Source organism: Octopus sinensis, linkage group LG5, assembly GCF_006345805.1.
Source record: "Octopus sinensis linkage group LG5, ASM634580v1, whole genome shotgun sequence".
Lineage (NCBI taxonomy): Eukaryota > Metazoa > Mollusca > Cephalopoda > Octopoda > Octopodidae > Octopus > Octopus sinensis.
Window position 1 is genome coordinate 74,478,527 of NC_043001.1, and position 15,010 is coordinate 74,493,536.

The following is a 15,010-nucleotide window of genomic DNA, read 5'->3' on the forward strand; positions in this document are numbered from 1 at the left end:
CTAATGAACCTACCTGCTTTTTTCTGTCAGATTTAAGAAATATAATTAGTTTGCAGTTGTTTTTGTAAACAAACTTTCATATGCTTTTTTACTACATATAGTAAAGGAATTGGTAAGATACATACCTACTGCTACACATATAAATACATCTTTGATTGTATGCAAACAGAGGTGGTTTTCTGATTGATAAGGCACATCAACATATTGCAACTTCTAGGGGTGGTGTAGCAGAGAAAAAACAGATATATACTGCTACTGAGAAATAATTGGCCTAATAAATAAATAAACAGTCACACACACACACACACACACAGAGGCAGGCATGTAAATTAGTATTACCAACAGAGACAGAGAGGTGGAGGAGGGGAAGTGTTTCTATTAAAGATATAATTTTGATTTATAAAAACATTGATAAAAGAAAATAAGTGTTAGTTTATTATTGACAAAGGGTGTGCAGTGACTCTATAAATCTAATTGGTTCAGTCAGTAGCATAGTTATAGTTCAGAAGAGTGTTGTGGTGCCAATAAACGTAGCTGGTTATAAGTTTGTCTGAAAGTCTGTTTTACAACCAAGAGGGTGTAGGTTTTTATATTTTATTTTATTTATTTTGTTTACTAAGTTTTCACAATTTTACAGGCCTGACATGTGTATTGTTGATTCAGTAGAATGTTTGACAACATCACAATTTTGATAGACATATACATTCATAGATATAGATACACACACACACAGATGTATACATGTATCTATATGTGTATGCATGTGTGTATGTTCCCTTCTATTTTTAATTGTTTAACTTCTTCTGATGAAGAAGGAGTTGGTTTGAACAAAGATATAAAGTTCCATTGTTGAAATTAGCAGAAACTGAGCACATATACAGGATGGTTCTCTTGTTACATATAACTTCTTGGTGTCTGTGTTCCTTTCCATAAATGACCAAAACTCAGTATTAGACATTGATAGCTCTTCTTAAAGTCTCTCAACAACAGAGGTTGCAAAAGTGCATTTCTATAGATGTTGTCTCATAACATCCAGAAAATGGGTACTTTTTAATAAAATTTTCTACAAATACTGCTTAGATGTTGTGGCTTCAGAGTATATAGGGATTTATGGGAAAGAATTTTTCCAATGGGTGAAGAGATGAGTTTAGAAAAATTCATGTGATCTGACGTTTTTCACTCGTAACTTCCAGGAAATGGGTATTGTTTAATGAAAGTTTATACGAATACCTTTCAAACAGCATAGATTACGATTATAAATTTTAGGGGAACATTTTCCCGAGGGGGTGGGGAGACCAAAGAAGTTAGAACTACTCTGTTTTGATTTTCTCCATTAATTTTTAAACCAAAGCCTTCAAAATGATAGAGTGGAGGTGGGGAGCATCCTTGTATGAAAAATGTTTTGAAAATTTTTCTTTTACAACCACCCCACTCCCTTATCATCACACTCCAGATCTATTTTGGCCAATTTTTGTTGCACTTCAGTAAAAAAAAAAGGAAATTAATATTTTCAGAGGGAAAAGTAAGGGATTTAAGGGAGATTTGGCTGTTGTTTCTAGCACATCCCAAGACAACCTTCCACATTTCTTTATCACTCTCACATGTATTGATGTTTTTCAATAATTTTTCCCCATAAATAATTTATTTATATGCTAAAGAAAGAAAGTTTGAAAAAATATGAATTTTTGCTACCCCACTCCCTGCCCCCAATTGTTCTGTTTATAAATCAAAATATTGGAGAGCCTGAGAAGGTTATTGCTGACATTTATCCAAAACGATTTAAGGAAAGAGTTATGTAAATGTAGAAATATTATTTCTGATTCTCTCTAAAGGAGACTATGGCAGCGGTACTGGATATTAATAGTTATTGCCAAGCTAACATGGCAGTCCAGAAAAATAGGATGAATGCTGCCGTTGATTAGTTCCAAGAGGCCATTGCCTCTAGCTAGCTATGTGACACACAAACCTGTATAATGGACACAGGTTTGTGTGTCGCATAGCTTGCTAGAGGCAGTGGTCTCTTGGAGCTAATCAACGGCAGCATTCGTCTTATTTTTCTGGACTGCCATGTTAGCTTGGCAATAACTGTTATGTAAACGATATTTCATTTTAATGGTATACTTTTCTGTTAGAAAATGGTTTTTCTTACACACATACACTTTGTTTGATTGAGGTGGGGGTAAAAATTTAGATTATAATTTCTTTTGTTGCTTATGGACCATGCATGTGTTACTTTGGCATCATCATTCTATAAAATGTGTTTAATGGGAGAAAAATATTGAATAAACATCAATACATGTGAGGGTGAAAAACGGAGGTGGGGTGGCTGTGATTTGGGTTGTGCTAGAAACAACAGCCAAACCTCCTTGAATTGTTTACCATTTCCTCTGGAAATAATTACAATTTATTTTTTACTGAAAAGGGCTCCTCCCATTGTTTTTAATTTCAAAAAAAAAATGCCCAAAAACTGTCCAGATAGTTATTATTGTAAGTCTTGCAGATTCCAAACAGCCATAACAACAAAATCACTTATTTCTTTTTACAAAAATTATACTGGTATATTAAAGAATAGTCAAACCTGCCTTGAAGTGTTTATCTTTTCTTCTGAATCATCATCATCATCATTTAGCAATTTTTTTCTACCAAACAGGCTCCTCCCACGGTTTTTAAGTTAAAACAGTCAAAATTGGTCCAGATAGTTATTATTGTAAGGCTTATTAGTGTTCCAAACAGCTGTAACACTCACTTCTTAATTAAAAAATAAATTATACTGGTATCTGTGGAGATTTCCAGTTGCTGTCAGTATCTTGCAGGTTTTAATGTCATAAGAGTAGATTTCCTTTACAGACCAGTCAAGTATCCCAAACGATAGAATCAGCACTGGTACTGCCATTGCATTGTAGGATATTGTCTTGTTGCAAGAGGTGAATTCTAATAGCCATATTTTTTAAAGTCTGGCATAATATTTTTTGGTTCACTCTATCTTTATTCACAGCACCTTCATCTGATATGTTTTCATCAATACTTAGATATTTGTAGCATGCATGCATGAATGGTACATAAAATGTGATATGGAGGATCAGGTGACAAAACTGCAATGGACTGCTGTCAGCTCAGCTGTTGCTTGAGCTGCACCGTCTTCGCCAATCTGTTTGGTGTTGCCTTCTATTCCAGTTGCCATTGAAATCACAGCTCTTCATCAGCTTGCTCTGCTACTGGGAACTTTGTTTCTTTTAATTTTTTTAGGTATACTGCTCTAGATCTGCCCAGATCAACAACTCTCCTTCTAAAGGTCTTCATAAGGACAGTCTTGCTTCTAAATTAGAGGTTGAGATCTTTCTCTGAACATGACAAACCACCAAGGAGTGTGAGGATGATCCATGTCTGCTATATGTAGGACATCACTTAATACCTCTCTCTCATGCACACAAACACACACACATGCACACATACACACACACACACACACACACACACACACACACACACACACACACACACACACACACCACACACACACACACACACACAGCTTGGCAATATGTGAGGGTTAGCAACAAAAAGAAGGAAAGGCATCTGACCATAGATGTCTGCCTTAACCAATTTTACCTCACATATGCAAGCATGGACAAGTAGATGTTAAAATGAAAATGAAATTATATATATATATATTTTTTTATATGTATATACATACAAAAGTACATATTGTTTATATTCAGTTATTTTTTTTATGTTTTTAAAAATTTTTAATTTAAAATCAATTTTTTTAATTAAATTTTATTTTCATTCCCATTTTTATACAGGAGTATATACACACATTTTACTGCACTCCACTTTCACATATATCCATAGACCTAAAATAATATTTTGTAAAATAACCACATTTGAAACAATTGAAAAAATATTTGTATACACTTAGCCCACAAACTCTGCCCCCATAAAACACAAAGGTTAAAATTTCTACCAATTAATCAAATTGTTTAAAGAACAATGAACCCCTAAAAAGCGAAATTATTGAACAACAACCTTTATGCCTACCCACATCTTATGAACATCAAGATACAAGATAAATTTTTGTACTAACACCACCATGACATGTTCAACTAATAACCCCTATCTTCCAAATACAACCAGGAAATACCCTAAATAACAACAAAAAGTTTAAAAAATGACCAGCTAAAACATACCACCTACTAACATTCTTTTGTGAATCTTTAAAAATTCCATAACAAAAAAGTTAGCACACCCAATTACTAAGTTTTTAAATACTGCACTAAACTATAGGCACAGGAGTGGCTGTGTGGTAAGTAGCTTGCTTACCAACCACATGGTTCCAGACACAGTTGCACTGTGTGGCACCTTGAGCACGTGTCTTCTACTATAGCCTCAGATCAACCAAAGCCTTGTAAGCGGATTTGGTAGACAGAAACTGAAAGAAGCCCATTGTACATATGTATATATATGTGTGTGTATGTGTGTGTATATGTTTGTGTGTCTGTGTTTGACCCCCCAACATTGCTTGACAACCAATGCTGGTGTGTTTGCGTCCCCGTAACTTAGTGGTTCGGCAAAAGAGAATGATAGAATAAGTACTAGGCTTACAAAGAATAAGTCCTGGGGACAATTTGCTCGATTAAAGGTGGTGCTCCAGCATGGCCACAGTCAAATGACTGAAACACTTAAAAGAGTAAACTTGTAACCTTTGACCTTTAAGCAAAATATTAAATCCCATCAAACCAAAAATACCTACTGGCCCATCCAGTGATCAGAAGGCTTCCTATACCTACCTACTTCCTTTTTGTGAACCACTAAGAACAATCTCAAGATATGAAGCAGACACACCCAAATGTACACAGCTGCTTACAAAGTTCTACATGCATGAATGAATTCTAAACAATAAGAGTACTTTAAATTTAATCTATAAAATTTCTTCAGAGCACCTCTCCATGACAACCCACCCTGAAACCTAATTACTACTCTATTCAAACCCACATACTCAAGGAAGATTTTAGCTCAGCAGAAATAATATAAAGCCAAAGTTAATTTCATTGCCTCACAGTCTGATGATGGCTTAACTGGCTGAAACTTCGAAGTCACTGTCAATAATATTTTAGTTTTAGAATAATATATATGTATGTATGGAGGCATGTGGCTTAGTGGTTAGGGTGTCAGCATCATGGTCGTAAGATTGTGGTTTCAATTGCTGGACCGGGTGACGCGTTGTGTTCTTGAGCAAAATACTTCATTTCACATTGCTCCAGTCCACTCAGCTGGCAAAAATGAGTAACGCTGTGATGGACTGGCGTCCCATCCAGCTGGGGAACACATACACCATAGAAGCTGGGAAATCGGGCCCATGAGCCTGGTTAGGCTTTAAAAGGGTGCGTTTATTTATTTTATTATGTAAGTATGTATGTATGTATGTATGTACAGATGTACATATGTATTTATGTATTGCGTATGTATAATATAACAGCTAAAAAGAGTTATTTAAATAACTATTGCGCACATGTTTCTATAACGGATATTTATATTATAAATATCTATAATTTCATTGGCAATTGAAATCTAAATAAATGTTTAAAATGAAAAAAGAAATAGTGTTCATTATTCCTTATTGAAGAATACATGCCAAATGGTGAAATTTCAGCTGTTATTCAGACTTATAATAATTTTTGTACTTTGAAGTTTTGATATCTTATTGACATCCATAATATTTCACTCCAGAATATTCTCTAACATCTTCAAATATTCAACACATATAATTTCAACGAGGCATTGACATTTTTGACCTACTTTTTTAGAGCATTTTTTCTATTCTTCTTTATTTAATTATCAAGATATATAGGCAAATATATATTTTTATGGGTTAATAGAAATGGTGGCAAGACAGCTTAACTATTTTGGTACCAACTCACCAGAGACTACTTCCTGTTTAAAATGATATAAATTAAAATGCTCCACTGAAATTTCACGTGAAATTATGTCTCAAACACCAACTCAATAATGACGATGTCATTCTTCCTTATTTTGAAAATTAATTTAAACAAAAGCAGTGTATGTCAACAGAAATATGGTAATAAATGGGTTAAATACTAGATTAATGTGTCTTTCAGAAATGTGCTGAAATCTTGTCTGGTTTCTCTGTTTCAGTAATTCCTGTACACCACATGGAACTCTTAAACTTCTGTGCCCCAAAAAAGGTGAGTTGGGACCAAATCTTTACATTCCACATACTATATAATCATCATCATCATCATCATGTGTCTCATTGTTCATGCTGGCATGGGTTGGATGGTTTGACCAGGGATTGTTTGCTGAGGGGGTGCACCAGGCACTAGTTTGATTTGGCATGGTTTCTACTGCTGGATGCCCCTCCTAACACCAACCACTCTGAGAGTTTAATGGGTGCTTTTTACATGCCTCTGGTATGGGTACCAGTTGCACGACACCATTATCTGCCACAACTATGATTTCACTTGGCTCTATGAGTCTTCTCAAGCATGGCATATTGCCAAAGGTCTCAGTCATTGCCTCTGTGAGGCCCAATGTTTGAAGACCATGCTTCACCACCTCATCCCACGTCTTCATAGGTCTCCCTCTTCCACAGCTTCCTTTCACTGGTAGAGATTGGCACTTCTTCATACAGCTGTCCACATCCAATATGCATCACATGACCATACGAACGTAGTTCTCTCTCTTGCACACCACATCTGATGCCTCTTATGCTCAACTTTTCTCTCAAGATGTTTACACTCTGTCGTACATGCACAATATCATTGCACATCTAGTGAAGCATACTAGCGTCATCTCTTTTAAGCCTATGCATATCCTCAGCAGTCACAGCCCATGTTGCACTGCCATGTAGTATTGCTGTTCACACACTGGCATCATGAAATCTGCTTTTCACTCTGTGGGAGAGGCCCTTTGTTACCAACAAAGGTAGGAGCTCTCTGAACTTTGACCAAGCTATTCTTATTCTAACAGCTATGCTCTTGGTGCATCCACCCTTGATACTGACTTGGTCAGTAGTATATTTTCTGTGCGCTTTTAGTGCTAATTGTACCTGTGCACTTCCATGCACAAATACTAGTTTCCCCATTAACTTTCCTCTGATACTGCAGCACCTCTTATGTGTCCATAGATTACACTGGGTACATCTTATGGAATTTCTACTAATGCCTTTCCTTCAGGTTGAGCAGGGCCATCTGCCTGATGGGATTTGTGATTTGTCTGCCTTCCTACTTACTAAGACTTTGGTTTTTGCTAGGTTAACTCTAAGGCCCTTCAATTCTAGACCTTGATTCCACACTTTTCAACACTTTGCAGTCATTAAGTTTCCATGATTGCAATTAATTGTATATTAATTATGAATATTAATTATTTATAATTAATTATATGTAAAAGTATGTGGCCTTGTGGTTAGATTGATGCACTCATGATTACAAAATTGTGGTTTCGATACCCTGACTGGGTGTTGTGTTGTGATCTTGAGCAAGACTTTTCCTTTCATGTTATTCCAGTCCACTCAGGGCAACCCTGTGACAGACTGGCATTCTGTTCAAGTGGAATGTTGGCCTGCCTGCCTGCCTGCCTGCCTGCCTGCCTGCCTAGCCAGCAAGGTGGTATCATTTAAATGCTACAACAATGCAAGGAAGCACATTGTGACCAATGTTATATAACAGCATTCAATAGTCTAGTCAATACAATAATATACTGATATTAATTATGTATTCTAATTGTGTATTTTCTTTCAGTATGTGGCAAGAGACCATATTTTGATGACAGGGTGCAGTTAGAACCTTATTTAATTGGTGCTGATATTGCAAAAACAGGAGAATGGCCCTGGATGGCTTCACTTCGAAGACTTGGTGAGATGTCTTGTAGTGCTGCTTTGTTGAATCAACAATGGCTTATTACAGCTGGACATTGTATCTCCAAGTAAGTCTTATTTTGGTCATTTGTATTGTTGTTGTCGTTGTTTGGCCAAGGTTGTGAATAAAGGTATCCCAATTATGACCATCCCATCTGTTTGTATACCTGCAATGACATTGACCTGTCAGTTCTTCATGTTACCAGATAAAGCAATGATTTTTCATTTTTTTACTTGGTGATTCATAAGAGATCTTCAGTCCCAACTACATGTGTGGCACTTGGGCAAGTGTCTATTGTTCTATCCTTAGGCTTACAAAGCCTTGTTAGTGGATTTTATAGATGGAAACTGAAAGAAGCGTATCAAATATGTGTGTGTGTGTGTGTGTGTGTATATATATATATATATATATATATATAGTTATTAGTGAGGGATTACCAATCCAGGCAAAATACCAATCAATGGGCCAATTGAGAAAACCAATCAATAATGAACCTATGACTACTGGAAACAACTTTCTTTTATTCTTTTACTTGTTTCAGTCATTTGACGGTGGCCATGCTGGAGCACCAACTTTAAGTCAAATTTACTACAATTGAGAAAAATGCAATAGCCATTATTCATGATTTGTTTTACACACACACACACACACACACACACACACACACACACACACACACAATAAAGATTTGTCCAATTGTTGTATCATCAGAGTATGATACACATACACTTAAAGATATGTACTGGTGTCAATCTGATTAATAAAACACTCAGCATAACTGAAATCCAGCAACTTTCGATGGGTAAAAGAGTGTATGGAGAACAACTTCTGCCACATTCCAGGGAGAAAAACTAGAAGTAGTTGATAGCTTCCATTACTTAGGTGACCAAGTCAGTAGCAGTTGTGGGTGTACTGAAAGTTTAGCTGCTTGAATAAGAATAGCCTGGGCAATGTTCAGAGAGAACTTACCTCTGCTGGTGACAAAGGGCCCCTTTCTCAGAGTAAAAGGTAGACTGTATGACACATGTGTATGAACAGCCATGCTACATAGCAGTGAAACATGGGCCGTGATTGCTGAGGACCTGCATAAGCTTGCTAGGAATGAAGCCAGTATGCTCCACTGGATGTGTAATGTCAGAATGCATACTTGACAGAGTGGAAGTACCTTGAGAGAAAAGTTGGACCTAAGGAGCATCAGATGTGGTGTGCAAGAGAGACTACTGTGCTGGTATGGCGATGTGGTGAGAATGGATGAGAATAGCTGTGTGAAAAAGCGCCACACCTTAGCAGTTGAGGGAACCTGTGAATGAGGTAGACCCAGGAAGACCTGGGATGAGGTGGTGAAGCATGACCTTCGAACATTAGGCCTCCCTGAGGCAATGACTAGTGATTGACACCTTTGGAAATATGCTATGCTTGAGAAGACCTGACAAGCCAAGTGGAACCATAACCTGTGGCCTATGCCAGGGGTGTAACCAGCCCACTTAAGCGTACCTTTCCTTCATTGGACACTAAACTCTGCTTGTAAAGAACTTTTGAGGCAAGTGAAATTAAAATCAAAATCAAATTTGATGACTGGCATCCATGCTAGTGGAGCGCTAAGAGCACCATCTGAGCATGATTGCTGCTAGGGCAACTGACTGGCTTCCGTACTGGTGCCACGTAAAAGCACCCACTACACTCTTGGAGTGGTTGGCGTTAGGAAGGGCATCTAGCTGTAGAAACTGCCAGATCAGATTGGAGCCTGGTGCTGCCATCTGGTTCGCCAGTCCTCAGTTGAATCGTCCAACCCATGCCAGCATGGAAAGCAGACGTTAAACGATGATGATAGAAACACTGCCAGATCAGACTGAAGCCTGGTGCAGCCTTCTGGCTTCCCAGATCCCCGGTCGAACCGTCCAACCCATGCTAGCATGGAGAACGGACGTTAAACGATGATGATGATGATTCCAGAAAGCAAATATTTAGCTGAACAAAAATAAAATGGTTTTAATTGATTTAGTTATTTAAAAAATTTTTTTTGTTGATTTGGTTTTTATTTTCTTCTTCAGAAATTTGAAATTGCCATTTCATGTCGATGTGACTCTTGGTTCCACAAAGCAAGGAATGGTTATTCCACTGAACGGAATCCGTCGACGGGCCATCAAAGTCATCACTCACCCGTTGCTAAAAGACGATGATGTCCATACTCTGCATTATGACATAGGGCTTATTAAAATGGAAAAACCTATCCCATATACCCCAACCATTCAACCCATTTGTCTACCTCCATCTCCAACGGTATGGCGCAGAATTTTAAACCATCGTAACTCCACATGTCACCTCGCAGGCTGGGGAGCCATCACTCAAGGTTCTCGTAAGTTCATAAAAATACTTTCGATAATAAAAAAAAAACAAAAAAAAACAGAAAAAAGTTACTTTCAAGATAGCGATTTCTGTAAATTGTAGTTAGTAAGAATTATCTTCCTTGAATAAAACAACCCTGATCCAGTCCTTTTATTGTCTTTTCTGGAGTATGCAGTATTCAAAGTACAGTGGTTCCTTGACTTACAAGTTTAATTCCTTTTGTGACGGAGATCGTAACTCAAATTACTCGTATGTCAAATCAAATTTCCCCATTGAAATGAATTGAAATGTCATTAATCCGTTCCGCCCCCACCAAAAAAAAACAAAACAAAAAAAACCCCGCAATTTATTTTTGTTACGGGCTTTTAAATATTTATAAATAACGAATATTGTATAAGAAACAATACAATAGAATGTACTGCAAAAAACTGGTTTTATTAAGTATTGTGTAGATCAGACGACTTGAGGATGTTGACGGAGGTGGAGGAGAAAGGCTGAACTGAATAATAGAATCTTATTCGCTGATTTTTGCCCTTTTCGCCACGCTTTTTTCACTTTCATCTACGGGAGTTTTCGATAAAAAAAACCTGTCCCACAAGGTCTATTTCATCCTCACTTTCAGAGTGTTTCTGAAATGAGTCAAGCAAGTGTCTAAATAGCACCCCTGGGTGCAACTTTTTGGGAGTGTTTCTTTTAAAAAAAGTCTGAAAGTTTCTCTCACATTTCCAACATTTCCTTTATGGCAGTGGCAGAGATAACCTCCTCCGTGTCACCTATTTCCTGCAAAACCTCCATGTCACCTATTTCCTGCAAAACCTCCATGTGCTGCTGCGTCTGTAGTTCCTTTAGCTCTTCCATTGTCAGTTCCTCGGAGTGCTCCTCGATGAGATCATTCATGTCACCTTCAACCACATCCAAGCTCATGGACTGGCCGAGGGATACACTCTCCTCCACCACTGCCGCATCGGGTTCGAGTCTTTTAAAGTCCGTTTCAGACACAACCTCAGACCACTACATCTTCCACGCAGAGATCAAGGTCCTCTCTGTAATACTCTGCCAAGCCATATCGATAATTCTGAGGCATATCACGATGTTATACTGGTCTTTCCAGATTTCTCGAAGGGTGAGGTTTGTGCTCTCCATCACTACAAAGCAGCGGCAGAACAGGTGCTTGGTGAAGAGCTTCTTGAAATTAGAAATCTCCTGCGTTCCATGGGCTGCAGGATAGGGGTGGTGTTGGGTAAAAGGTAGAGAACCTTTATAAACTTGAACCCTTTGAGGGTGTCATCTTCGAGGTTAGATGGGTGAGCAGGTGCATTGTCCAGGACGAGAAGGGCTTGCAGACCAAATTCATTCGCCTCACAAAGAACTACTTGTGACCCATGTCCTTGTGTTTGCCCTCCGCATAACCTGTAGTTCTTTTTTCAGAATCTTAGGCTCCAGGGCTTTTCTGAACGATAAACGAGCAATAGCTTAATCTTGTAGTCGTCTCTTGCATTGGCGCACAGAGCGAGGGTTAGCCTATCTCTAATGGGTTTGTGGCTTGGCATCCTCTTCTCCTCTGCCGTTATATAAGTCCACCTTGGACTGTCTCATCACAGTTGGAGACTTGCTGGGGTATGTATCCTTCGGCTGCTACAATTCCGGCAAAAGTTTTGAGGTAATCTTCAGCTGCCTTCATATCCACTCTCGCTGTCTTACCATGCCTGACAAAGGGGGTGAATGCCGGTCCACTTTTTAAAACCCTCGGACCAACCCCGACTAGCTTTAAACAGCTCGCTCGATACCTCGTCCTTACAAGTGCCTGGGGTCTTTTGCAGCAGACCAGAAGATTTGATAAGGCAGCTAAATGAAGTAAGAATCACAAAATAAGTGTATTAGCGAAACATACCGTAAATCCTCGAGTATAATCCGCATTTTCCCCCAAAATTTAAAGGTCAAAATCGCTAGTGCGTACTATATACGAGGTTAAAAATGAAAAATTATTTTCTTAGCAATGTCCGAGTCTCTATTTGCTGTCCGGAAATGTTTATTCAGACGCATTTTGTGATGTCGGGCGCGAAAATAACTTAAGCTAAGCCTGAAAGCAATGAAGTCATAAAAGAATCATCCATAATTTGCAGTAAGTAACATTTATTAAACGTTATTACAGTTATTACTGTTATTCCTTTATTTTCTGCAAACAAAATGCACAAGAAAGCTACACGTTTGCATTATGCTAAATATACAATAATAAAAAAGGACGTTACCGTATACATTTTTACAAACCAAGGACGCTATATAGACCTCCTTGACTCAAGTTAGAGAAGGGGTGCGTATTATACACAATGTTTAGGTTTTTCAGAAGTACAGCCCCCTAAAAATCCACTGCGTATTATACTCAAGGACAGACTATACTCGAGGATTTACGGTACATATCCTAAAAATAATTAAATAACACAAGATCTTCGTACTATACTGTTTATAGCTATAGTTGTATAACACCCACAGTTTTCAGCTGTTGTTGGTATGACCAGCACACGCACGCATACGTTTGCATATTTTGAGTGTGTGTGTGTGTGTGTGTGTGTGGTGTGTGTGTGTTAAAATATGACTGATTTTTTAAATAAAAAAAGTACATTTAAGAATATCAACAGAACATTTACTGATTGTGTTACTCTATACTGAGAGTAGAGTCAAATTTATTGAGAAGACCAAGTTGACTGGGTTGTCTAATTTCACATATTTGTTATTTGAATTGGTTGAAGAAGCCGGTTGGCGAAAATTCTAGTCCTCGTCAACTTCATCTTCATAATCTGTCTGTCTGATGTAAGTGACTGGAACCAGCACTCCGTCGGTTGCGACGACAAGTGTTTCAGTTGATCCGATCAACGGAACAACCTGCTGCGGAAATTAACGTTGAAGTGGTTGAGCACTCCACAGATACAGTTACTCTTAACGTAGTTCTCAAGGAGATTTAACATGACACAGAATGGGACAAGGCCGACCCTTTGCATTACAAGTACAACTCATTTTTGTCAGCTGAAATAAAGTGTCATGCGCAGCCGAGAATCGAACTCACAACTTTACGAACGTGAGTTGATTACCCTAACCAGTAAACCACGCGCATAGTGAGCCTATCAACTGTTGTTTTTGTCTTTGGATAGCTCTGATCCAATAGTTCTATGATCAAAGTGCTTTGTTAGAGTATTTGATAATAATAATAATAATAATAATAATAATAATTGTGTACAGTGCTCAGGTGCACTACAACTCATCTAAAGTGTATATATAATCAGGTGTAGTTTCGGCGGATTTCGGAAAGCATGAGGGCCTTAAAGGATGCAGTGTCATGGCAGTCAACAACTGACGCAGGCAGTTTATTCCATGCTTCAGCAACTCTGAGCGTGAAAAAATGTTTCCGAAAGTCATGGGAGCTGTGTTGTTTTCTGACTTTGTAGGCATGTCCACGTGTGTTAGACACATGGAGATCAAAAAGGTGTTCAGTGTTGTTGTTGGTGAGGTGGTTGATAACTTTGTGGGTATTTACCAAGTCCGTCGCCAGACGCCGGAGCTTCAGTGAATCCATGCCCAGGGAAACAAGGCGCTCAGAATATGGTAGGTGTCTGATGGAGGGTATGCGTTTGGTTGCACGTTTATCTAGTCTCTCTCTTTTTTCTCTGTCTGTCTGTCTCTCTCTCTCAAGTATTTTGTAATTTCAGGGAGATGTAACTCTTTCGAGGTTAAATCATAGTTGCCTCCCTCAATAATATTGGTGTAAGTGATTTTCTTCATGAGTCTTCATTTATCTCCTTTCCAGATATGGCCGTCCGAAAACTTCGAACGCTGAAGATGCACATCTGGAGTGATGCTATTTGTTCCAAAATCAATGATATTCAATCACTGAATATCAATATGAATTCTACATTCTGTGCCGGCTATCGCTCAATTTTAAAATCTGGTTGTAAAGTAAGTTTTATTGTAATCGTGTTTATTCTTAACACACATATCCCCCACTTTTTTTTTTTAAACTTCGCGTTGAGTTTCTGGAAGCTTAGAGGGATGTCTTTATATTGCCTCAGATTACAAGCGGCTTTATTTTCATTCAGCATTATTGAAAGCTTGCAAGCTCAATCCGTATTTGTAAAATGTAAGACTTATCTTGCTGTTATATAGTAAAGGAAAACAAGGTTTGAAGAAATCCGGACGTACATCTCAGTCAGCATTCCATGCGATAAACCTGGCTTACAGAATATTCACTGAAGTGTATAGTAATTCATACGGGTTAAATTTACCGGGTGACAGATACAAACTGTAAATCCGAAGTTATTCTGCCAGTCAGTAGGTTGGTAATGTTAATCGCAGAGTATAATATCAACGAAACAAAGAATGAAGAATTACATTTCGTTTTGTTTCAGTAATTGGACTGCGTCATGCTTGAAAGGTTTTAGTCGAGCGAATCGATCCCAGTATTTAACGTTTTTATAAAAAATCCTGGTAACTTACTGTATTGGTTTCCCATTTGACTACCGTAAATCCTCGAGTATAATCCGCATTTTTCCCCAAAAATTTAAAGGTCAAAGTCCCTAGTGCGTACTATAAATTATTTTCTAAGCAATGTCCGAGTCTCTATTTGCTGTCCGGCAATGTTTATTCAGATGCATTTTGTGATGTCGGGCGCGAAAATACCTTAAGCTAAGCCTGAAAGCAATGAAGTCATAAAAGAATCACCTATAACTTGCAGTAAGCAACATTTATTAAACGTTATTACTGTTATTTTTTCATTTTCTGCAAACAAAATGCACAAAAAA

The 15,010-nt window shown here is 37.9% G+C and overlaps 1 protein-coding gene across 6 annotated transcripts in view; it reads left to right on the forward strand.

The window, feature by feature from the left end:
* The window catches only part of LOC115212013 (atrial natriuretic peptide-converting enzyme-like), a 154,192-nt gene that overhangs the window by 138,192 nt on the left and 990 nt on the right, over positions 1 to 15,010 (forward strand). For all 6 annotated transcript variants that reach the window (XM_036502755.1, XM_036502756.1, XM_036502757.1 and 3 more), the window contains 4 exons: positions 6,154 to 6,203; positions 7,758 to 7,941; positions 9,926 to 10,230; positions 14,020 to 14,168. In XM_036502755.1, coding sequence (XP_036358648.1) covers positions 6,154 to 6,203; positions 7,758 to 7,941; positions 9,926 to 10,230; positions 14,020 to 14,168 — 688 coding nt within the window. The remainder of the gene's footprint in view (positions 1 to 6,153; positions 6,204 to 7,757; positions 7,942 to 9,925; positions 10,231 to 14,019; positions 14,169 to 15,010) is intronic.